This window comes from Ranitomeya variabilis, chromosome 3, assembly GCF_051348905.1.
Source record: "Ranitomeya variabilis isolate aRanVar5 chromosome 3, aRanVar5.hap1, whole genome shotgun sequence".
NCBI lineage: Eukaryota > Metazoa > Chordata > Amphibia > Anura > Dendrobatidae > Ranitomeya > Ranitomeya variabilis.
Window position 1 is genome coordinate 77,355,531 of NC_135234.1, and position 24,500 is coordinate 77,380,030.

General features: G+C 46.2%; 1 protein-coding gene across 2 annotated transcripts in view; it reads left to right on the forward strand.

The window, feature by feature from the left end:
* The window catches only part of CTNS (cystinosin, lysosomal cystine transporter), a 30,383-nt gene extending 8,475 nt beyond the window's left edge, over positions 1-21,908 (forward strand). For both annotated transcript variants that reach the window (XM_077294223.1, XM_077294225.1), the window contains exons 5-11: positions 813-916; positions 1,964-2,095; positions 3,762-3,861; positions 3,940-4,059; positions 6,268-6,438; positions 7,731-7,848; positions 19,325-21,908. In XM_077294223.1, the coding sequence (XP_077150338.1) occupies positions 813-916; positions 1,964-2,095; positions 3,762-3,861; positions 3,940-4,059; positions 6,268-6,438; positions 7,731-7,848; positions 19,325-19,458 (879 nt within the window). In that variant the 3' untranslated portion in view covers positions 19,459-21,908. The remainder of the gene's footprint in view (positions 1-812; positions 917-1,963; positions 2,096-3,761; positions 3,862-3,939; positions 4,060-6,267; positions 6,439-7,730; positions 7,849-19,324) is intronic.
* The last annotated feature ends 2,592 nt before the right edge of the window (positions 21,909-24,500 follow it).

Genomic DNA, 24,500 nt, shown 5'->3' on the forward strand with positions numbered 1-24,500 from the left:
ACATGCTAGTCCTCTTTCTGACACAGGACATCCACCTCCGGGCACAGGACTGTCCACATCCGACTCCTTCGGGCACAGGACTGTCCACATCCGAGACCAGTACAATGGACGACTTGCATCTCTGTGTACCCTGCGGGTGCCAGGCTATTCAGCTGCCCTGGGTGCTGGCACTGCTGGCCTCCATGCACTCTGCAGACCAGCAAACACCAGACTGACACGTCGCCTGGCCAGACACCTGACACGGCCTGATACACCCATACCCCTTACTGCAGGGTTTTTAAACACACACAATCCTGTGGCTTTCAGCCACATGGAAAACCCGGACCGGAAATCCATCACTCTCATGCACACCAATGGACTTTATCCGTCTGCATGCACATTCTGGGGAGAACAAACCACCCCCTAGCTGTATCAGAGGCCACAGCCTCACACCCTATAATGTATCCGGTCCTGTATGTGCCCCTATAATGTATCCGGTCCCATATGTGCTCCTATAATGTATCCGGTCCCATATGTGCTCCTATGGTGTATCCGGTCCCGTATGTGCCCCTATAATGTATCCGGTCCCATATGTGCTCCTATAATGTATCCGGTCCCATATGTGCTCCTATAATGTATCCGGTCCCATATGTGCTCCTATGGTGTATCTGGCCCCGTATGTGCTCCTATGGTGTATCCGGTCCCGTATGTGCTCCTATGGTGTATACGGTCCTGTATGTGACCCTATAATGTATCCATCCCAAACTACCATGTAAGGACATTTTGCTGCTGTGTAAATCTCGGTTACATTTTCTCCGTTTATCTTTTTTTAGATTATCTTGTTGGCAAATTCGGATCATTCTGTTTTCGGGGCGATCGCAGAAGATGTGGGGCAGGTTACCGCTTATCTGCACAGCAATAATTCCCACACCAATAGGTGAGTGCACCTATTAAAAAAATGTGCAGTCATTTAACGTCCCGTGTTGGCTTATCAAAGTACACCCTTATAGTATTTTCATAAAAAAATATCTAATAAGATACTAGTCTATAAGTTCGGATCTCTGAATAGGTGACATCCATACCTGGAACTGGTAAATAGGGCCTGCATTGGGTAATAATAATAATTTTAATAATAATAATTTTATTTATATAGCGCCAACATATTCCGCAGCGCTTTACAACTTATAGAGGGGACTTGTACAGACAATAGACATCACAGCATAACAGAAATCACAGTTCAAAACAGATACCAGGAGGAATGAGGGCCCTGCTCGCAAGCTTACAAACTATGAGGAAAAGGGGAGACACGAGAGGTGGATGGTAACAATTGCTTTAGTTATTTGGACCAGCCATAGTGTAAGGCTCGGGTGTTCATGTAAAGCTGCATGAACCAGTTCACTGCCTAAGTATGTAGCAGTACAGACACAGAGGGCTATTGACTGCATAAAGCTAAATCTGGGGGGCAAATAAATTTGCTGTTACCAAATAAGAATTATTTCCTGAAAAATAGTGTCACTCTCCATATTAAAGGGCCATTGTCATCTTGTTAAAAGGGTAAAACTGCAAACTTCTTGTAAAGATGAGCAGCTTTTAATTCTATAGCATACTGCTGATTGGCTGAGTTACTGGCCACCTCTGCATTGTATGGTGGATGATTTCCTAGGCAAAGAGTGCAGCACTTACAAGCTCTGTGTTTTAGGGCTTGTAAGCGCTGCTCTGAAGTTGACTATTAGATTGCTGCTATCCACTAATGCTACAGAGGAAAGCTGCCGCCATTGGAGAGGACACCGTTCGGGCAGCTGTGCAACCATACTGCCAGTCTTCAGTAGTGCACCACCCCCAGCAAGCAGAAAACCAGGAGGCAAAGGAGTGGTGTGCCCCTGAAAAGCGATCATGAGACAACTCCTATAATAACATTATAGTCGCAGATCCCCCACCCCCATGTCAATAACAATGTAACCTCATGACTTCTTTTTGTTTCCAGACCAAGGATACGGTTCCTGGTGATCCACAGCCAGGCAGTAGAAGTCATCGAGCAGATTATTGGCTGGATATATTTCCTGGCCTGGTCTGTGTCTTTCTACCCACAAGTTTTTACAAACTTTAGAAGGAAAAGGTGATGATCTACTTACAATCTGTCTATCTCTCTTGTACTGAAGTATGCCCCATAAGCTTGTATCTGTGTCACATGCATGGACGCTGCGTAAAACCCAAGATTTTTTATTTTTATTTTTTTACATTTTCTTGTTGATTAACCCTGTACCTACCGACATCCGTAATACATGTACGGCGCAAGTCGGTAACGAGTGTGCGTGGAGCGGGCTGATGGGTGAGCTCACCCTATACTCAGCAGGTGATGGCTGAGTGCTGCAGCCAGGATTGGCCCCTAACAATTGCGGGTCTTGCGGAGCGCCACTCACGATTGTTAACCTGTTAAATGCTGCTGTCAAACTCTCAAACCGTTATCTGTGCGGCTGCGGCGGCATGGGTGCACTTCATTTAATTCTACATGATGGCAGGACGACAATGGGTTGTTATAACAGCTGTGGGTCTGTTGAAGACCCCCATGCTTGTTTGTCATTATGGAGCTCCATTGAACCCAGTCTGTGTCATGGCTTCAGAGGAGACCCTGATCTTTACTCTATGCAGCAATACTGTGGTATTACAGTGTATTGTACATTCGATCAGGCAACTGCAAGGTCAAGTCCCTTAAGGGGACTAATACATACAGTGAAAGTGAAAAAAAAAAAAGTTGTTATAAAATAAAAAAAAATATAAAGGTTCAAATCTTCTCCCTTTTCCTCCATTTAAAAATAAAGATAATAATTTTTTAAAAAATACACATGTGGTATTGTCTCTTTCAGAAAAGTTCAAGCTATCAAAACATAAAAATAATTAACCTGATTCGTAAACAAATATTTTTTTTTCAAAAACACCAAAATTACATTATTTTTGGGTTGCTACAACACCCCAACAAAAGCTGTAACAAGCGATCAAAATGTCATATCTATCCCAATGGTATGGTATAAAAAAAAAATAAAAAAAAGTTGTCTCACCCCTCAAAAAATCAGCCCTTGCACATCTCCATCAGCCAAAAAATGAAAATGTTACAGATTTGGAAAATGAGACACACTTAGGGTACTGTCACACAGTGGCACTTTGGTTGCTACGACGGTACGATCCGTGACGTTCCAGCGATATCCATACGATATCGCAGTGTCTGACAAGCAGCAGCGATCAGGGACCCCGCTGAGAATCGTACGTCGTAGCAGATCGTTTGAAACTTTATTTCGTCGTCAAGTGTCCCGCTGTGGCAGCATGATCGCATCGTGTAACAAAGATTGTATACGATGTGCGCACAGTAACCAACGGCTTCTACATCGCAAATACATCATGAAATTATCGCTCCAGCGTCGTGCATTGCCAAGTGTGACCGCTGTCTACGACGCTGGAGCGATATTGGAGCGACGCTGGAACGTCACGGATCGTGCCGTCGTAGCGACCAAAGTGCTACTGTGAGACGGTACCCTTAGTAAAAAATAATTCTCTCAAAATTTTGATTTGTTTATCTTTTTACACCATTAAAATAAGAAAAAAAAAACTCGAAGTGTGATTGTCCTATCGAAACAAAGAGCTGAGCACTGTGATACTCTGGAACTTTGGCTCTGATCAGGTGTGTGTGTATGTGTATATATATAATATATATATATATATATATATATATATATATATATATATATATATATATATAATATTGTATTGTGTCTTTCTGCTTCTTTCAGTGTCGTGGGCCTGAGCTTTGACTTCTTGGCATTAAATCTGACGGGCTTTATTGCATATAGCGTTTTCAACGTCTGCCTATTCTGGATCCCGTTTGTCAGGGTACGTGTTCTGTACCGTTCCTTCATTTCTCATGTACAATTACATCCACAATACTAGATGTGTATTTATTTGTTACAGGAACAGTTTCTTCAGATCTACCCCAACGGTGTGATCCCGGTGGATGCCAACGATGTATTCTTTAGCTTGCACGCGGTTCTCCTAACACTGGTTACAATAATTCAGTGCTGTATTTATGACGTAAGTAGGAGATGAATTTTAGCCGAAATTCCTTTGTCAACTGGTTATTACTGATTTTCAAGTGTCCAGTTAAATGTTAATGAGACACTTGAGCAGGTCCAGCATCATAAATATGTGATTATATGCAGCCTAACTCGATCTGAAAGCAAATAAGTTAACATTGGTTATATACTGTTGTAATTAACACAACCAAGGGGCTAAAGAGTAACCAGGATTCGGAAAAAAAAATGTTCCATGCATGAAATGACTACATGGGGATAGGATGTGCTCCAGCGCCAATCTCCAGACCACCAGTCAAGGGAAAGCAGGTGGGGAGACTCACCAGTCAGGCTAAAAGTGTGACAAATAGATTGTTCACCAGTATAGCGTGACCCTACACCCTGAGTCCGTGCTGTCCGTGGCAGACATGCTCCAGTGATAAAAAGATTGGTACCTGTCATTAATTTATTCATACGTTTACAGGCGGCATAACAGAGGAATTTTTAAGATCAGATACTCCAGAATTATTTCATGGTGATTGCAAGTATGTACCAGACAGACAAGACGCTGTCCAAGTTTACAGTTTTATAATACAGGCATCCTGTGTGTAAAAATACTAAGATCGGCATTGCTCTCTCCCTGCCAGTGCAGTATTGCCTCTCACCACCACCACTGTCTTTGTTGACATTGGTGCAGCAGAGCCATTAAGACTGCTGCCCGTGACCACTGCAAATAATCACTGAGCTCAGCGCCTACGCCATCTACATCGGCAGAGCCGCTGAGTTCAGTGATTGGTGGTGATGCACAGTGTTGATGTCAGAAACCCCTGACCTCTGCCACCAATTTGTCACGATTCACACCGTGACCGTCACCCCTACGTCACGAATTGGGGTGACTCTAGGCCAACAGACGGCTATCACATGTGCTGGGGGCTTATCTTAGTTATCCCTCCACTGCTACAATGTGATAAAAGAAACACACACAAGGCTATTGACCTCTTAGTTTACAGCAGGGGCTTATTTTAGGTATCCCACTGCTCTTCAATATACCATGAACTGCAGGGATCTATGAATATCCCGCTTACAGTTCTACTTAAACCTTGCAGCTCTCTGGCACCCCCCTTACTGTCAGGTCAGATTAGGTACTGCACCTAGGGTAATTAGTCGCCAGAAAGGCTGCCTGCTATGTACTGGCTATTGGGCACGCTACAGCGAGGCGATTTAACTACTCCCACTCAGGCAGGAACAATAATTATCAATGTCGCCGTCGCTACAACGCCTCCAACAGGCACAGTGCACACAGTAAGCTAGCAAGAGAAACCAAACTTATGATATTTCATACCATATCGTGACAGTTGACGTGACATCTTAGTTGGTGCCAAAACATTGAGATTGGAGCAGTGGCAGGACTGGACCAGGGGAGGGTAAGTACTTTCTGGCTTTTTTTTTTTACATGTCTGCAAGGATTTGGGGTCCACTTTGTTAAAAGAGAAAATCCCCTTCTAAGTATTGTTTTCCATATTGCTACCATAAATCTGAAAATACTTGCGTCACCTATAGTGTCCGCACATTGGCCCCATAAAAGGTTGTAATATATGTAATCTTCATTAAGCTTCGTAGAATTCCCTATGAACTAAACCTCTAAGGATTGTGGTGGCGTAAGTGCTAGTGGGCAGCGTAGTGCATCCCATCAGCCCTTATGCTGTGTAGGAGATGACCCAGTCAGACCACCACATAACTGGAGATCTGGCCGTGTCACCCACCTGTTGCAAAGTAGTTGCCTGAAATTAATTGGTGCCACTTGGAGATTGCAAACATTTTTTTTTTTTATTAAAGAAGCGCCCACAAGAAATATAATCCTCTCTAAACCTGTCTTAATGTGTATGCAACGTAATATAAATGCAGTTAAATACTTACCAATCGCCTTCTTCTCCGGTTTCAAGTGATGCGCCGGTCCACTACTCACTCATGTAACTGCAAATTCGGACTTGCCAGATCACACAGGGGTTTTATGTGGCTCGAAAGTCGCTTTTACAATGTAGGTATGTGCAGCCTAGTTCTGATGCTCCATAGACTTACATTGTAGAAGGTCTGTACATGACACCACACAAGTGTACAAGAAGGCTTTATCTACTAAACCATGGCTCCTACACATAATGATCCTTCCCCTATGTAATACATTGCTCTGCACAAATGGCGTTCTTATTCCATCCTTCTGTGATTTTTGCAGAGAGGCGCCCAGAAGGTCTCTAAGGTGGCTGTTATCGTTCTGATCGTTGCCTGGCTGTTTGCCTTTTCCATGCTGTTTGTGGCCGTGGCTGGAAAAGTGACCTGGCTCCAGTTCCTATTCTGCTTCTCCTATATAAAACTGGCGATCACACTGATGAAATACTTTCCGCAGGTAACCTACCGATCAAATGATCCAGTGTAACATTGCTGTCCAGTAATAAGGTATATGGAGAGAGGTTACCCATAGGGATGGTAGTCTCAGGGCAGATGACAAAAAATAGCCGGGCATTGTTCAGTGTCAAGTTCTTAAAACTTTTACTTGAGTATGTAGTATGTGAGTATATATATGTGTGTATATATCAATGGCAAGATGTGATTTCGAAATCACTGTCATCCATTTTTGTAAGAACTATGATAAGGCAAATTTTACATTCAGAAATCCATGGATCTCTGAAAATAGTATCAGTCTTATTATCCAAAAGGCTCCCATAACACATTGGGTTAAAGTTGATCAAACCCATTGATTTTGGTGGAGCCGGATGATCATCTAATGTGCATGGGTCTTCCTAGAGAAGCTGACTGTGGCAGATCTTGTCGGAAGAGAGCGAGCGGGCATGTTGGATTTAAATACCCAATGCTTATGTTCTCCCAGGAGACTAGCCATCATGTAGGTATCTGGAAGACACTTGCTCTACTCTCCCCATTGGAAACCTATGAACGCTCTGCCCATCCAAATGTTCTTGTGTATGGGGCAGTTAGCGGAGAGATAGGTGTCCTAATATGTTGGCCTAAAAGCCACTTTACTGACAAATTACATGATCTCTGGGTGCTGGATCATCTGAAATCAGCTGTTATCACTAACTATATATAAGTATATACACACACACATGGGTACGTGTGTATATGTGTATATGTGTATATATATATATATATATATATATATATATATATATATATATATACATACATACATACATACATACATACATACATACATATATATATATATATATATATATATATATATATATATATATATATATATATATATATATATATATATATATATATATATATATATATATATATTATGGAGGTGCGCCCATGTCAATGTGCCTATAGTTACAAGTACTAAGTAACTCGACAGCCTGGTCAATGGCAGATCGTCATTTTGGGGTAGGCTTTATTGGATTGTAAGGATCACTTGTTCAGTGACTGCAGTGATGCCATTAGTACCCTGTTATTACAGAAGCCCCCGATATGATGGTTTACGGATTATTGGCTTGGTTTGGCATCATGCTTGCATAGTGCCAGGTCTACTAATCAGAAGAGGCGCCAGAGATGGCAGACAGGAGGAGGTTTGCAGGGCTCTGGATTGGCGGCCAGTGACTATCGATGTGGCCGTTGTATCGGGGTAGTACAAACCACTCTGCTCAACTCCTAATCATTTGTTTTATTCCTCAGGCTTACATGAATTTCCGCCGGAAAAGCACAGAGGGCTGGAGCATTGGAAATGTGCTGCTGGATTTTACAGGTGGCAGCTTCAGTATCATCCAGATGTTTCTCCAGTCCTATAATAATGGTAAGCACGAAGAACCTCATTGTAAGGTTGGTGATCTGGACCCTGTCCTCTGAATGAGCTCATGTAATGCTGCAGTATGGATCGCAGCTCTGCAGCATAACACAAGCCCTCTTCATGACACATGACTCGGAAGACACAAGTCTTCCTCACAGCTAGACAAATTATACTGTATTATTCTTCAGGTTATCTCTTAGCATTGATAGGAATTTTGGCTACACAATAATCTGTTGTGATTATTCAGGTAGGGGCCTTTCATAATCTTAAAATGGGTTAAACAGAGTTAGAAAAACATGGCTGCGTTCTTCCGAAAACAGCACTACTGCATTCTAAAGGTTGTGTGTCGTATTACAGCCTAAAGGAGATGTCCGATGCCAAATAACGTTTTTTAGAAATCATATTATCATTAGGCAGAACACACCCCGATGTGTCTCATGGGTTTCTTTTTAGCTTTCCCCAGTGCTTCACTGCTTCTTGTCACTCTTCAGGTGATCATTGCCCGGTTGTGTCGTTACCTGCCTCCTCATCTTCCGGATCCTAGAACTACACATTCTATGATGCACAGCGCTGGTTTCTCTAGCCCACCCTCTACTCATATTAGCACGTCTTACTGAATGAGCTGTGCCTATGTGGCAGGGGAAGCCTTCTCATCTAGGAGAGTGAGATGATTTTTTTTTTTCATCCGTATACACTCCGTTTTTTCCCTTCCCCCATGACGGCACACCTGAGAGAGAGGGGATCCGCCCAGTCAGGACAGGAAACCCTACTGAAAATAAAAGGGCGGTACCTCTCCCTCGCTTCAGTTGGGTTTCCTGTCCTGACAGGGACCCTTGTACTGAACACGGCGGTTCAACTTACCCAGGTCCCGTCCCGGCGTGGAAGAACAGGCAGCGCCTGTGCGTCGGAGGTTCGGGTCCTGGAGGCGCCGTCCGCAGGTCCCCCCGGGTCACTGCGTCCGTGCGGGCGTTGCGCAGCATGGTTGGAGGACCGGGTTCCTTCCATGGCTGCCACGCCGCCCTCCCCTCTCTGCCGGCGTCCAGGCGCGGCGGCCGCTTCCGGGTCGCTCTTCTGACGTCACACGCCAGGCACGCTGGGAATGGGCGTGCCCGTGTGGCGTCGGAGGCAGGCGCCGGATCCAAGATGGCGGCGCCCATGAAGAAAACGCCGGCCGGTGAATGAAGACTCCGGCGGCATGGCAGAGAGGGGGAGGGGCCATTACTGGGCACCGGAGAGGCGGGGAGTGCAGTGGTCCCCCCATAAAAGGGTGGTAGACCACAGAAGACGCGCTCATGTCCAAAAACTTCACCATGGAAGTAGGACAACAAGAGCAGCTGCAGCAGCCGCTTTCACAACAGCAACAGCAGCAGGAGCTCTCACCAGATGCCTTGCCGAGCCACCAGCATACCAGGAGCAGCCGCTCAAGTGGTAGAAACAGTGGTCGTTCCGTCCGGCAAGATTCGTCGGCGTCCAGGAGGGACGCTTCACGTGCATCTGTCCAGCCTCCAAAATCGGTACCCTTGATTGTCGGCGGTGGTGAGTGATCTACGTGAATGTATCCCTTATGGTAACAGGGTCCATTTTTCTGTTTTGATCACTAGGGGTCCAGGAAAGCTACCGGTAAAACAAAGAACCGAGAGTGTGCCCTTTGTAAAAACCCGCTTGCAGTGCAGTATCAGAAGGATCTCTGTGCTGACTGCATTAATAAGACTATTCAAGAAGAAACCCCTAATTTCGCCACTAGCCTTAAAGCCATAATACAGGCTGAAATTAAAGACTCCTTGAAATTGGCCCTTAGCGAGCCAAGAGGGAGAAGCCGTAAGGCATCTACAGAGTCGGATACCTCTCAGAGACAGGGGAGTCATAAAACATCCCGATCTCCCTCTACTTCTCCAGCCTCGGTCCACTCTTCAGATTCCTCCTCGGACAGTGATTCAGGGGGTCGTCCATGCTTTCCCACTGAGGACGTGGACAAATTAGTCAAAGCAGTTAGGTCTGCAATGGGCCTTAAAGAAGAGAAGACACCTAGGTCACTAGAGGATGTCATGTTTGGTGGCTTAGAAGAGAGGAGGAAACGCACGTTTCCAGTTAATGCAAAAATAAAAGCATTAATCGAGAAAGAGTGGAAAAGACCTGAAAAAATGGGTTCTTTGCCCTCTTCATCCAAAAGGAGATATCCCTTTGAGAATAAAGACTCTGAACCCTGGGAAAAGATCCCAAAAATTGACGGAGCGGTAGCCAAATGCTTAAAAAAATCATCCCTCCCATTAGAAGACTCGGGTGTTCTTAAAGACCCGCTTGACAAAAAAGCAGATGGGTTTCTCAGACATATCTGGGAAGCCTCAGCGGGGGGCCTGAAGCCAGCAATCGCTGGAACATGTACGGCCCGCGCTCTGATGGTCTGGCTACAGCAGATAGAGGATCAGCTAAGGGACAAGGTACCCAGAACCGACATCCTTGCCAATATATCCTTAGTGCAAGGAGCAGCAGCCTTTTTAGCAGACTCTTCTGCAGATTCCGCAAGACTAACGGCCAGAGCAGCGAGCTTGTCTAATGCGGCAAGAAGAGCCCTCTGGCTCAAAGGTTGTCCGGGGGATTTACCATCTAAACACAAGCTGTGCTCCATCCCATGTGATGGTCAACTTCTCTTTGGGAAGAAGCTTGAAGAAATCCTGGAACATGCAGGAGATAAAAAGAAAGGCTTTCCCAATATCCCTAAAGAGTCCAAAAAACCCTTTTTTCGGAGGAGAAGATTTAATAGAGGTCGCCCCCCAGGGGAGAGGAAAAACTGGGACTTTAGGGATAAAAGAGGCTCAGGCTATATGTTTAAAGGGCCCTCTACTTCAGCCAAAAAATCCCCCCAATGACATTACGCCAGAAGTGGGAGGAAGACTCTCCCTCTTCTTTCCGGCCTGGGTAAACATCTCCCCCAGTACCTGGGTCATAAATATCATCAGAGACGGCCTCAAAATAAAATTCACCTGTCCACCCAGACGAAACTTTATCATAACTCCCCGAAGAAAGTCTCTGCAGGAACAATCTGCCCTAGAAACCGAAGTCTTGGGACTCATCCAAAAAAGGGTTCTTCAGGAGGTTCCTGCTCGGGAGGAGAGAGAGGGATTTTACTCCCCCCTCTTCTTGATCCAAAAACCGGATGGTTCTTGGAGAACTATTATAAATTTGAGAAAACTCAACCAATCCATAGAGAACTACTCTTTCAAGATGGAGTCTATAAATACGACCATAAAACTCCTTTTCCAACACTGCTTCATGGCAGTAATCGACTTGAAAGACGCGTATTATCATATACCAATACATCCGGAATATCAGAAATATTTGAGAGTAGCTCTCTATGTCCAGAACCAGATAAAACATTATCAATACACAGCCCTTCCGTTCGGTCTGTCTACAGCTCCCAGGGTTTTCACCAAGGTGATGGTGGAGGTTATGTCATACCTCCGGTCCCGGGATGTAGTCATTGTCCCATATCTGGACGATTTCCTGGTAATAGGAAGATCAGAGTCCCACTGCACTCATCAAGTATCAGTGGTAACATCAACTCTAAGGGAGCTGGGTTGGATAATAAATATCCCCAAGTCCAGACTGCTGCCAGTAAAATTACAATCTTTCCTGGGGTTAATACTGGACTCCGAACGTCAGCTCTGCCTTCTTCCAGAAAACAAGGTAGACAAAATAATAAATCTGACCAGTACAGCAATACGCCAGCCGACAATGACTCTGAGAAAGGCAATGTCCCTTCTAGGCTCGTTAACATCGTGTATTCCGGCAGTAGAATGGGCACAATTCCACCTAAGACAACTACAGTGGGAAGTTCTCTCAGCTCAAAGACTACTAAAAGGGCATTTAGAAGGAAATATATGTCTCTCCCTGGGCGTAAGGGATTCCCTAGTTTGGTGGACTGTGAGAAACCACCTGACAATGGGGGTCCGGTGGCAAAATCCGGTCATAGACATTATCACGACCGACGCAAGTGGTACAGGTTGGGGGGCTCACCTGAGGTCTCACTCTGTACAAGGGACCTGGTCCATACGAGAAAAGAACTATGGATCAAACGAAAAAGAGCTGTGGGCAGTGGAGAAATCCCTAAGACATTTTCTTCCTTTACTCCGGGGTCGCCATACTCGAATCCTGACGGACAATCGAGCAGTGGTGGCGTATGTCAATCATCAGGGGGGAACGAGGTCCAAAGGCCTCATGCAGGCATCAAACATACTCTTTCAACTAGCAGAACAACACCTGTCATCTCTGTCGGCATTGCACATCAAAGGCACAGAAAACACTCAAGCGGACTTCCTGAGTCGCAGAGGCTTAAAGCAGGGGGAATGGTCATTAAACCCCCAGATATTTCAACAAATAGTCCAAGCCTGGGGCACACCAGAGATAGACTTGTTCGCCAACTCCCACAACAGAAAAGTCAGGAGGTTCTGCTCCTTAAATCCGAGAGAACATCCCTTCGCAGTAGATGCCCTACTGATACCTTGGAAGTTTTCTCTGGCCTACGCATTCCCCCCGATAGTGATGATTCCAGCTGTGATCCGGAAGATCAGAGAGGATCAGGCGAATATCATCTTCATAGCTCCTTTTTGGCCAAGGAGACCTTGGTTCTCCCTTCTAAGGCAGATGTCGGTAACAGACCCATGGATCCTGCCAGAGGTTCCGGACCTGCTAACCCAGGGCCCAGTGACCCACTCTCAGGTGAAGGGCTTCCATCTCGCAGCCTGGAATTTGAGAGGGCGTTACTAAGTCGCCAAGGATTCTCTCCAGGGTTAATCTCCACCCTGTTGAAAAGCAGAAAACCCATAACCTCCAGGATCTATGGTAGGACATGGAAAAAATTCCTCGACTTCCTGGGTGAACCATTGGGGGAGGTGGCTCCTATAGGTCCTATCTTAGAGTTTCTGCAAGCAGGGTTACATCTTGGGTTGGCAACCAGCACCCTTAAAGTTCAGGTTTCTGCCCTGGGGGCCCTATATAATTGTAATCTTGCCTCAAATAGATGGGTCTCACGATTCATAAAATCTTGCAGTAGATCTCGGCCGGTCATTATCCCAAAAATCCCTCCTTGGGATCTAAATTTGGTCTTAGAAGCCCTGACTAAACAGCCCTTTGAGCCTTTGCAGGAGTTATCACCTAAGTTACTTACCCTTAAAACAGTTTTACTAGTAGCCTTAACATCGGCACGTAGGGTAAGTGATTTACAGGCCCTGTCAATATGCCCTCCTTATACTCAGGTTTTTGATGACAGAATTGTTCTAAGACCAGACCCGGCTTATCTCCCCAAGGTGGTTCAAAAGTTCCATAGAAGTCAAGAGATTACTTTACCATCATTCTGTAGTAATCCTAAAAATCCAGGGGAACAAAAGTTCCACATGTTAGATGTGAGAAGATCTATGTTACATTACATGTCTATGACTAGTCAGTGGAGGAAAGACCAAACCCTATTCGTAGCCTTTCAGGGTAGCAAAAGAGGGTGCGGGGTAGCTAAAAGTACTATTGCTAGATGGATCAGGGAGGCCATTAGTTTATCCTACTCTGCAAGTGGCACTCCGGTTCCTGACGGCATCAAGGCTCACTCCACCAGAGCTGTGGCTACCTCCTGGGCAGGGAAAGCTGAGGTATCAATTGACCAAATTTGCAAGGCCGCTACCTGGTCCTCACCCTCAACTTTTTTCAAACACTACCGGCTAGACCTTTCCTCCTCTGCTGACCTAACCTTTGGTAGAAGGGTGCTCCAAGCGGTGGTCCCTCCCTAAAGGTTTCATTCTACAAAATTCTCTCAGGTGTGCCGTCATGGGGGAAGGGAAAACACCAAGGTTACTTACGGGTAGCCGGTTTTTCCGGAGCCCATGACGGCACCCGTATATTCCCCCCCTTTTATCACCCTTCGGTGTGCACTATTGTTTTGGGTGTGTTTAGTTAATATAATGTGGTGATGGATTTGCCATGTGTACTAACCAGGGGGGCCTCTCATGCTCTGAAAACCAACTGAAGCGAGGGAGAGGTACCGCCCTTTTATTTTCAGTAGGGTTTCCTGTCCTGACTGGGCGGATCCCCTCTCTCTCAGGTGTGCCGTCATGGGCTCCGGAAAAACCGGCTACCCGTAAGTAACCTTGGTGTTTTTTTTTTGTTTTTTTTTTTTTTTAAACTCTGAAGTTATTAATCTTTTACACAACCACTTACATTACAATTCTGGAGCATAGGAAACTATTTGTAAAAATCAGACACCACTCTGATGGTCTTTATGGCATCTGATTGTTTTTTCGCACCCATCCAATCTCAGAGTCAAATCGCAGCATGCTGCGATTTTTTTACTCATGCCTCAAACATCTCAGAAAAAATACACAGATCTGCACTGCCCACTGAATAACATTGGCCTGAGCGTAATCCCTTTTTTTTATCTGGTTGCACTCATCCAATTCATACGGTTGTGTAAGCGAGCCCTATCAGAGGGTGTGGCAGGATTTTTGACAGCTCCAGATCTTCAAAAGTTTAGTGAGAGGTTCACAGTAGAGATGGGCAGACACCTGGATGTTCGTGTCTGGAGGGTTTGGCCGAACAGTTACAAAAGGTTTGGGTACCCGGACCCCATTCACTTGAATGAGGGGCCCGAGCATCCAGTGTTTGCCACGCTGTCATGTGAATGACAGCGCGGCAAACCCGCTTCTGATCAGCGGTAAAATCATCTCCGCCGGTCAGACAGCCGCGGTTCCCACGCTGCCTTTTGAGCTTGTATTTTTTATAGTGCTCTGATACTTTATGATTTGTGTTTTTTTTTTTTTTTTTTGACCAAGGACACCCCCATCCTCCACCAACTTAGTGTCTCCAAGCAGCTGGCTCAGAGTCACCATATTGGTGCTGAGGACAGAGAAGACCCCTGATCCACATAGCACAGGATGGGCCAGAACTGACAAGCTCCAGTGATCCCACAGCCCAAGCCTCCCATAGTAGCTAGGATTACAGGTGTGCGCCACAGCTCTGACTCTGAGCCAGCTGCTTGGAGACACTAAGTTGGTGGAGGATGGGGGTGTCCTTGGTCAAAAAAAAAAAAATACACAAATCATAAAGTATCAGAGCACTATAAAAAATAGCACTTAATGCATAGTCAGAATGGAGCATACTGAGCGGCACAGTGAGACGCTGCCCTTTTGAGCTTGTAGCGGTGATAGGAGGTATAAAGTTTACCTCCGGTCACTGGTGTCAGCTGATGGGACTACTGCTCCCATCAGCTGCCGCTAATAACAGCGAGAGCAGGAGTGGCTGATGGGAGTATTCATCAGCCAACTCTTATGCTGTAAATAATTTAAAAAAACAAGACAAAACACTGTACTTTTAACCAGCCGGGCAACCCTCAGCTGTCAGTGTTAGCAACGCTGGTTTTCAAGAAGAAGGATCCCCACTCTGTATTTTTTAATTATTTAAATAAATAATAATAAAAAAACCATGTGAGGTCCCCTCCATTTTTGCAACCAGCCTTGCTAAAGCAGACAGCTGGGAGCTGGTATTAGGCTGGTAAGGGGCCATGGATTTTGGCCCCTCAGCCTAAAAATAGCAGCCCCCAGCTGCCCAGAAAAAGCGCATCTATTAGATGCACCAATTCTGGCGTTTTACCCAGCTCTTCCCACTTGCCCTGTAGCGGTGGCAAGTGGGGTTCATATTTGTGGGGTTGATGTCACCTTTGTATTGTCAGGTGACATCAAGCCCACGGCTTAGTAATGGAGAGGCGTCAATAAGACACCTATCCATTACTAATCCTAGAGTTATATGGTAAATAAAGACACAGCCAGAATAAAGTCTTTTATTTGAAATAAAACAAAACACTTTTACTTAATTTAAAAATAAAAAACACAGTTATACTTACGTAACGCCTAATTCCACTGAATGCCTCGTCTCCTGTAATAAAAAACAACAATATTCCTCACCTATCTGTCGTTCTGTCCCATCATGTCAGGGGGAAAAACAGTTTTCAATCAGGACGGTGACAAGATGTGACTGTCCAGGCTGAGAACCACTGGTGAATGAGCTGTTGCGAGCGCAGCATCAGTGACTGGCGGTGACGTCATCGAGGTTACCTCTGGTCACTGTGGCTCCTTTCCCAGCTGGGCTGAACTGCGGTGACCTCGGTGAGTTCCCCATTCACGGTGAAAGTCTCAAGGTGCAGAGGCGAGTTCAACGCAGTGGAATTCTCCCTAAAGGTACCGTCACATTAAGCGACACTGCAGCAATATAGACAACGATGCCGATCGCTGCAGCGTCGCTGTGTGGTCGCTGGAGAGCTGTCACACAGACAGCTCTCCAGCGACCAACGATGCTGAAGTCCCCGGGTAACCAGGGTAAACATCGGGTTACTAAGTGCAGGGCCGCGCTTAGTAACCCGATGTTTACCCTGGTTACCAGTGTAAATGTAAAAAAACCCAAACAGTACATACTTACATTCCGGTGTCTGTCCCCCGGCCTCAGCTTCCCTGTGCTGTCTCAGCGCCGGCCGGCCGTAAAGCAGAGCGGTGACGTCACCGCTGTGCTTTACGGCCGGCCGGCGCTCACAGTCAGTGCGGGAAGCTGACGGCGAGGGGACAGACACCGAAATGTAAGTATGTACTGTTTTTTTTTTTTTTTTTACATTTACAATGGTAACCAGGGTAAACATCGGGTTACTAAGCACGGCCCTGCGCTTAGTAACCCGATGTTTACCCTGGTTACAAGTGAAGACATCGCTGGATCGGTGTCACACACACCGATCCAGCGATGTCAGCGGGTGATCCAGCGACGAAATAAAGTTCTGGCCTTTCTGCTCCGACCAGCGATGTCACAGCAGGATCCTGATCGCTGCTGCATGTCAAACACAACGATATCGCTATCCAGGATGCTGCAACGTCACGGATCGCTATCGTTATCGTTGTTAAGTCGCTCAGTGTGAAGGTACCTTAAGGTGCGCCATACACAATAGATAGCTGTTGGCCAAACAATGGCTGTCCCGTACACTGGAGCGCTCCTGTGTTTTCTGCCAGACTATCCTACTGGCGGCTTATCTTACTGATTAACAAAAGGAGAGACAATTGAAATTGGACACACCAGCTCCTTATCTCCCCAACATCAATTGTCGGGGTGGCCTCCCCTACACATTAGACTATCGGCGTGCACTGCTGACGTTTGCCTAATGTGTATGGGGTCCTTATGTTTGGTTAAATCATATTGTAGCAGTAATTCAGACACCACATTACCGCTGACCAACGCAACCTTATACATTGCTCAAAAAAATAAAGGGAACACTAAAATACCACATCCTAGATATCTCTGAATTAAATATTCCAGTTGCAAATATTTATTCATTGCATAGTGGAATGTATTCAGAACAATAAAACATAACAATTGTCAATGTAAATCAAAATGAATATCCCACGGAGGTCTGGATTTGGAATGATACTCAAAATCAAAGTGGAAAATCAAATTACAGGCTGATCCAACTTCAGTGGAAATGCCTCATGACAAGGAAAAGATGCCCAGTACTGTGCGTGGCCTCCACGTGCCTGTATGACCTCCCTACTGTACAACGCCTGGGCATGTTCCTTATGAGGCGGCGGATGGTCTCCTGAGGGATCTCCTCCCAGACCTGGACTAAAGCATCCGCCAACTCCTGGACAGTCTGTGGTGCAACGTGACGGTGGATGGAGCGAGACATGATGTGCTCAATCGGATTCAGGTCTGAGGAACGGTCGGGCCAGTCCATAGCTTCAATGCCTTCATCTTGCAGGAACTGCTGACACACTCCAGCCACATGAGGTCTGGCATTGTCTTGCATTAGGAGAAACCCAGGGCCAACAGCACCAGCATATGGTCTCACAAGGGGTCTGAGGATCTCATCTCGGTACCTAATGGCAGTCAGGCTACCTGTGGTGAGCACGTGGAGGGCTGTGCGGCTGTCCGGCTGTCCAAAGAAATGCCACCCCACACCATTACTGACCCACTGCCAAACCGGTCATGCTGAAGGATGTTGCAGGCAGAAGATTGCTCACCGTGGCGTCTTCAGACACTGTCACATGTGCTCAGTGTGAACCTGCTTTCATCTGTGAAGAGCACAGAGCCCCAGTGGCAAATTTGTAAATCCTGTTCTGTGGCAAATGCCAAGCGTCCAGCACGGTGTTGGGCTGTGAGCACAACCCCCATCTGTGGACATCGGGCACTCAGACCAACCTCATGGAGTTGGTTTCTGACCATTTGTGCAGACACATGCGCATTTGTGGCCTGCTGGAGGTAATTTTGCAGGGCTCTGGCAGTGCTCCTCCTGTTCTTCCTTGCACAAAGGCTGAGATAGCGGTCCTGCTACTGGGTTGTTGCCCTCCTACGGCCCCCTCCACATCTCCTGGTGTACTGGCCTGTCTCCTGGTAGCGCCTCCAGCCTCTGGACACTACACTGACCGACACAGCAAACCTTCTTGCCATAGCTCGCATTGATGTGCCATCCTGGATGAGCTGCACTGCCTGAGCCACTTGTGTGGGTTTTAGAGTCCGTCTCATGCTACCACGAGTGTGAAAGCACAACCAGCATTCAAAAGTGACCAAAACATCAGCCAGAAAGCATTGGTACTGAGATGTGGTCTGTGGTCCCCCACCTGCAGAACCACTCCTTTATTGTGTCTTGATCATTGCCAATAAATTTCCATCTGTTGTCTATTCCATTTGCACAACAGCATGTGAAATTGATTGTCAATCAGTGTTGTTTCCTAAGTGGACAGTTCGATTTCACAGAAGTTTGATTTACTTGGAGTTATATTCTGTTGTTTAAGGCTACTTTCACACTAGCGTCGGGCTCGGTCCGTCGCAGAGCGTCGGGCCGAGGTCACCGACGCTAGCGTTGTCTCCGCCGCACAACGGGGGCAGCGGATGCATTTTTCCAGTGCATCCGCTGCCCCATTGTGAGGTGCGGGGAGGTGGGGGCGGAGTTCCGGCCGGGCATGCGCGGTCGGAAAAAGCGGACCGTCGGGAGCAAAAACGTTTTTTGCTCCCGGCGGACCGCCACAACACGGCGCAACCGTCTCACGACGGTTGCGACGTGTGGCAATCCGTCGCAATGCGTCGCTAATGTTAGTCAATGGAGAAAAAACGCATCCTACAAGCACTTTTGCAGGATGCGTTTTTTCTGCAAAACGACGCATTGCAGTTAACGCTAGTGTGAAAGTAGCCTAAGTGTTCGCTTTATTTATTTTTTGAGCAGTGCATAAGGATTGGTCACTTCTTCTCTCCGGGCTTCACTTTTCGCTTTCTTCTTGCACGGTCCATGGTTGCAAGTGCTATCAGTTAGGCTCCATTTAACCTAACTTCTCTTTATAAATGAACGTACTACGCTCTGCGATATCTGTCGTATCATGGAATTTGCAGCAGAGCCTGTGACATGGATGTGAATAGCGCCTTATATATGAGCACACTATGGCATCACAATAAAATTCTTCCTCTTTTCTTTCAACAGATGAATGGAAGTTAATATTTGGAGATCCCACAAAGTTTGGTTTGGGCCTGTTCTCTATTATTTTTGACATCGTATTTATAACTCAGCACTACTGTTTGTATAGAAAATCGCAAGGATACCAACCTGTTCAATGAAGAGGACAGGCGCTCTTTCCATTTCTACAAGGGATTTTTTTTTTCTTTTTATTCTTGACTGTTGTGCCTTAACTTATATAAGACTTGGGAGAAACTTGAATTCCACACCAGCCTCTATATCCAGTGACTTATTCGTCAGTCACTCATGATTTGTTATATAAGGGAAGGTTTACATGACCACGGGGGTAGATATGACATTGTTTTGGTTACGAAAAGTGCAGTCAGGCCGCAGATTGTAGCCATAATATGGGGGAGGAAATCCGGGCGTGTGAACCTTCTCAAGATGGAATGATTCTACCGAACCAAATGTGGATTGTCATTGATCCTTTTAGATATTTTGAGCTCAGCTTTATTTGGTGTGACACTTTCTATCACATTGCTTGCAACACAAAGTGTGGCCCCAGCCCATGGCTGGATGCATACTAATCACTGAGCCATCGATGTTAAATGACCACTGATCGGCTACGTAGACTCCATTCGGCAGTCATTTACTTGCCTCTTCATACGCACAGACGCGGTCCTCCTATCTAGACAGCTATTGTTCTCGGTAGCACGCTCTGTATGCACAAACTGAAGTGCTGTCGAGAACAATTATTATTAAGCAAACTTTAAAATCGTTTCACCCTACTAATGAGCATTTTTCCAGCTTGTTGGGCTGCGTTTACACCCAACAGTGATGTTGCGGCTTTTATACCCAACAGCCCTGTGCCGCCGAGGTCTTTGAACGGTTTTCCTCCACAACCATTCAGTCTTGTAGGCGAAACAGCCATTTCCATGATTGTGCAAAGGCACAGAGGTGCTGCGTTTAAAAGCCGCAGCATGACTGTTGTGTGTGTGAACAGGAACGAGGAACCATCCTTGCGAGATAATCTGCCAGTGTAAATGCAGCCTAATGTTATACCGCTGGAATTATTTGGAGGCAATCAAAAAAGGCGATTTTTTTTTCTTCTTCCCTATAGTGTTATTTGCAGCCTTTTGATTTGGACACTGTTTAGTTTGGAGCGGATTCTGTCAGAAACATCTCCAAAGAAGTGAGATCCTTTTTCTCCACAAGGATTAATATTAAATAGAACGAATCTTACAAGCAGTTTTCAAGCAATTTTTCTAGCCAATACCTTCCACAAAAACCCTCAAATCTCCATTTGCACATAGCCCACTCCACTAACAACCAATGATTGCAGTTAACCTCAAAATCCCTTCTCTCATGTCACTTCCACTGGACCTCTGAGAAGCCCACTGATATGCTGTGCTGTATGATGGGATAATCCTTCCAATTCCTCTCAGTAGAAGAAAATTCCAAGGTGTGGCCACAATGATTGCATTTTAAGGAGTCACTTTGAAGATGGTGATTTAGTTGCACAGATCAATATATAACTTGGCAGAGTCCAGTGGGCGGTCATACTAGTGATTGACAGTTCTCTATTAGTGCTGAGCGAGCATGCTTGTGTGCTAACTAAGTGTCTTCGGAGTGCTCAAAAAATATTCTCGAGTCCCAGCGGTGGCATGTCTCATGGCTGTTCGACAGCCGCAAGAGAAGCAGGGATTGCCTAACAAATAGGAAATCCCCTCATGTGTTGCGGTTATCAAACAGCCATGAGACATGCAACCACGGGAACTCGAACATATTTTTCAAGCATGCCGAAGACACTCAGCACACGAGCGTATTCGGATAACACCTCATCCAAGTACGTTTTTTCATCGCTATTCTCTATATACAGCTATAAAGGCTGTCAGTTAATAAATTAAGACCACCCCTGAAGTCCAAATCATACAATGAGCAGAGATCTAAATAAAAAAAAAAATATACAAGTTTTAGTATAACTTGTGTTATATCAGTTTAGGTAAAACTACTTGGACGATGCGACAGGGGGTCTTATAAGTTATATATAGGAGGACATTGAGTAGATGACTGTTAGGCTGCGTGTCCACGATCAGGATGGCCGGCGGTATCGCCAGAGCGGTGAAGCCGCTCGGCGCTAAGCCCCGCCCCCTTTCTGGGACGCGATGATGCCGGATGTGTACTGTACACATCCGGGATCATCGCACCCCTCGCCATAGGGTCCTGTGATATTACTTGCGGCGACGCAGCGTCGCCGCAGGTAGCACGGACATGCTGCAATCTGAAAAGATGCGCAGCATGTCCGGAGTCGCAGGCCCGCCGCGTGCAGGTTTCCACGAATAGTGGACACGGGATTTCAAAAAATCCCCTCCACTATGCTGGAACATCTGGACGCTGCGTGTTTGACGCTGCAGCGTCAAACACGCAGCGTCTACTGACCGTGGACACATACCCTTACTAGGATGGAAACCTGCACTCTTTAGAAGGGGAAATGCTATTTTACTACAAGAACGCTTTTGTAAAAATCAAATACCTCTAATTCCAGATTGTAAATGAATGTGCCAAATCTTTTTATAGACCTGATAAAACCAAAGTTTTGCTTTTCAAACCATTGAAACCCATTTACTGTTATATTTCTTCAATTCAAACATTCATATTTGTGCCTGGAGGTCAACTTTATTTGGTTATATAAAGCTTATTTCGATCTCTTATTCCGCACTGAAGAAGGACTATTCTGCATTTTTTATTTTACATGTCATAGAGTGAAGTCTCGAATATTAGCCTTATAGCTCCATCACCAATTCTTCTTTTCAGCTGCAAATTCATTAAAACTAATTACAGAAAAAGGCCTGATGCCGAGCGCTGAGACGTCTACACACAGTTCTTTAGTAAGGAGCAGTTCTTAATCCGTGTGACGCTATATGAAGCCTCCTCTGTAGTCTGGCAAATTGCCTACATTTGTAGTAGAAAATCAGACTTCAAAAAGGTTGTTTTCAATACATATTCAGGAGCGCACTGTTCCCCTGCGCGTTTAATGCCTTGATGTAGAGTGGTTGTGCCCCCTTAATGCTAAAAATCGTTGCCTCAGTGTGAGCCGGCCGGGTGGACCAAGATGGCCACTGTGAGCTGCAGAGTAGATAAAATCTCGCAGAGAGCGAGAAGCGCCAACTCGGGGGGCGGAGCGACGGACACGATGCTGAATAGGCCCAAGCCGGGGCCTAAATTTCTGTAGCAGGCGGGCGACACCAGCGGGGCGTTTCAGGAGACTTCCGGGATGCGGCCTACACATCAGCCGAAGCCAGGGGCTAAATTTTTGTAGCCGGCCAGAGCGTTACCTCAGAGAGGTGGGCCACAGGAAAGTGGCTAAGGCTGCCTGCGCCTTTATCAATATCCCTCTGAAGATGGATCCACTCACCATCGTTGCGCGTCCCGGCATGGAGCCGCCGCGGATGTGGGTTTCAGCGCTGTTCTGTGCAGCGTGGACGGTGTAGGGATAAACCTCAATCCATCATCCGTTTGTTAGGGAGGTGGAGAGGAACCGTCCGCCTCCTTGTACCATCCGCTCTTAATAGTGGTGGTGCAGTGGGGGCTGCTCGGACGCCACACTGGATTGTGTCTCTGAACAGCCGAGGGTAAAACCTGGTGGGCAGGGCTGAATGTCCGGCAATAGGCCTGGCTGCAGAAGAGGATACTGAAGGTGACACTCCAGTGCTCGTCTGATAAGGGAGGGGGGAGATCGGTCCCATGAAAGGGCCCGTCGCCCCTAGAATCAGCTCAGGCAGTGGCTTCCCACGTCGCAGGAGAGGATACGGAGAGGTGAAACTCCCGTGCTCGCCTGTTGTTGGTTCGGGGGAGATCGGAACATGAAAGAATCCGTCGCCCCCTTTGTCCGGTAAAAGGTAAAAGTAAAAAGGTTCTTTGGGTCTGAATAGCAGACCAGTCTGTGTGCCTCCTACGGACACTAAGCAAGAACTGGTTAGCTGGGAGCCAGCAGAGGGGTGTATACTGCAGGGGAGGAGCGAACTTTCTTTGTAATACTTAGTGTCAGCCTCCTGGTGGCAGCAGCATACACCCATGGTCTGTGTCCCCCAATGAGGCGAAGGAGAAATATCGGATTACTCACCGGTAATGCTCTTTTATAGAGCCCACGACAGCACCCACTGAGAGAGGGGATCCGCCCCTAGGAACAGGAAACCTACAGAGAGATAAAAGGGGCGGCCCCCCCTCGCTCCTCAGTTGTTTTACAGAGAATAAGGAGGAACCGCCGCCAGGTTTTTTAGTTTAACAGGTTCAGACATATGTACATATTTACAATCTTAAATATATGTTACTTTATTATCTACATCTCCCTACCAAGGCACCACGTGCAACTAAAGAAAAGAAAAGGGAGGGATTTGAATGGGTGCTGTCGTGGGCTCTATAAAAGAGCATTACCGGTGAGTAATCCGATATTTTCTATTCGCCACGACAGCACCCACTGAGAGATTTTCAGAGACTATATACTGGGTGGGTTAACTGAATCAAGAACCGAAACCCCAAAGGTTAGGTCAGAAGCAGCAGATAGATCTAATCTATAGTGTCTATAGAAGGTGTTTGGTGAAGACCAAGTTGCAGCCTTACATATAAGGTCTATTGGCACGTTCGCCCTTTCTGCCCAGGAGGTCGACACGGCTCTTGTGGAGTGTGCTCCCACATGTATTGGAGGATCTCTTCCTCCAGCTTTATACGCCAGGACTATGGCATCTCTAATCCAGCGTGACAGCGTGTTCTTTGTAACTCTGGAACCCTTGGTTTTTCCCTGGAAAGACACAAAAAGAGCCCTACTCTTCCTCCAGTCCCTAGTCTTCTCTAAATAGGCTAGAATAGCTCTCTTAACATCTAGGGAATGAAGCCTGGCTTCTTCTGGAGTTGAGTGGTCTTTATAGAAGGTAGGTAACAAGATCTCCTGGGATCTATGAAAATTAGTGGCTACCTTAGGGAGATAACAAGGGTCCGTTTTCAAAATTATTCTATCAGATGTCACGGATAGATAAGGAGGGTCAATTGATAAGGCATGGAGATCACTCACTCTTCTAGCGGATACTAACGCTACTAACAGTATCGTCTTAAGCGAAATGTTCTTTAACGAGGCCTCATCTAGAGGCTCAAACGGGCTTTGTGTCAAGGCATCTAGGACCAGAGATAGATCCCACTGAGGCACCTG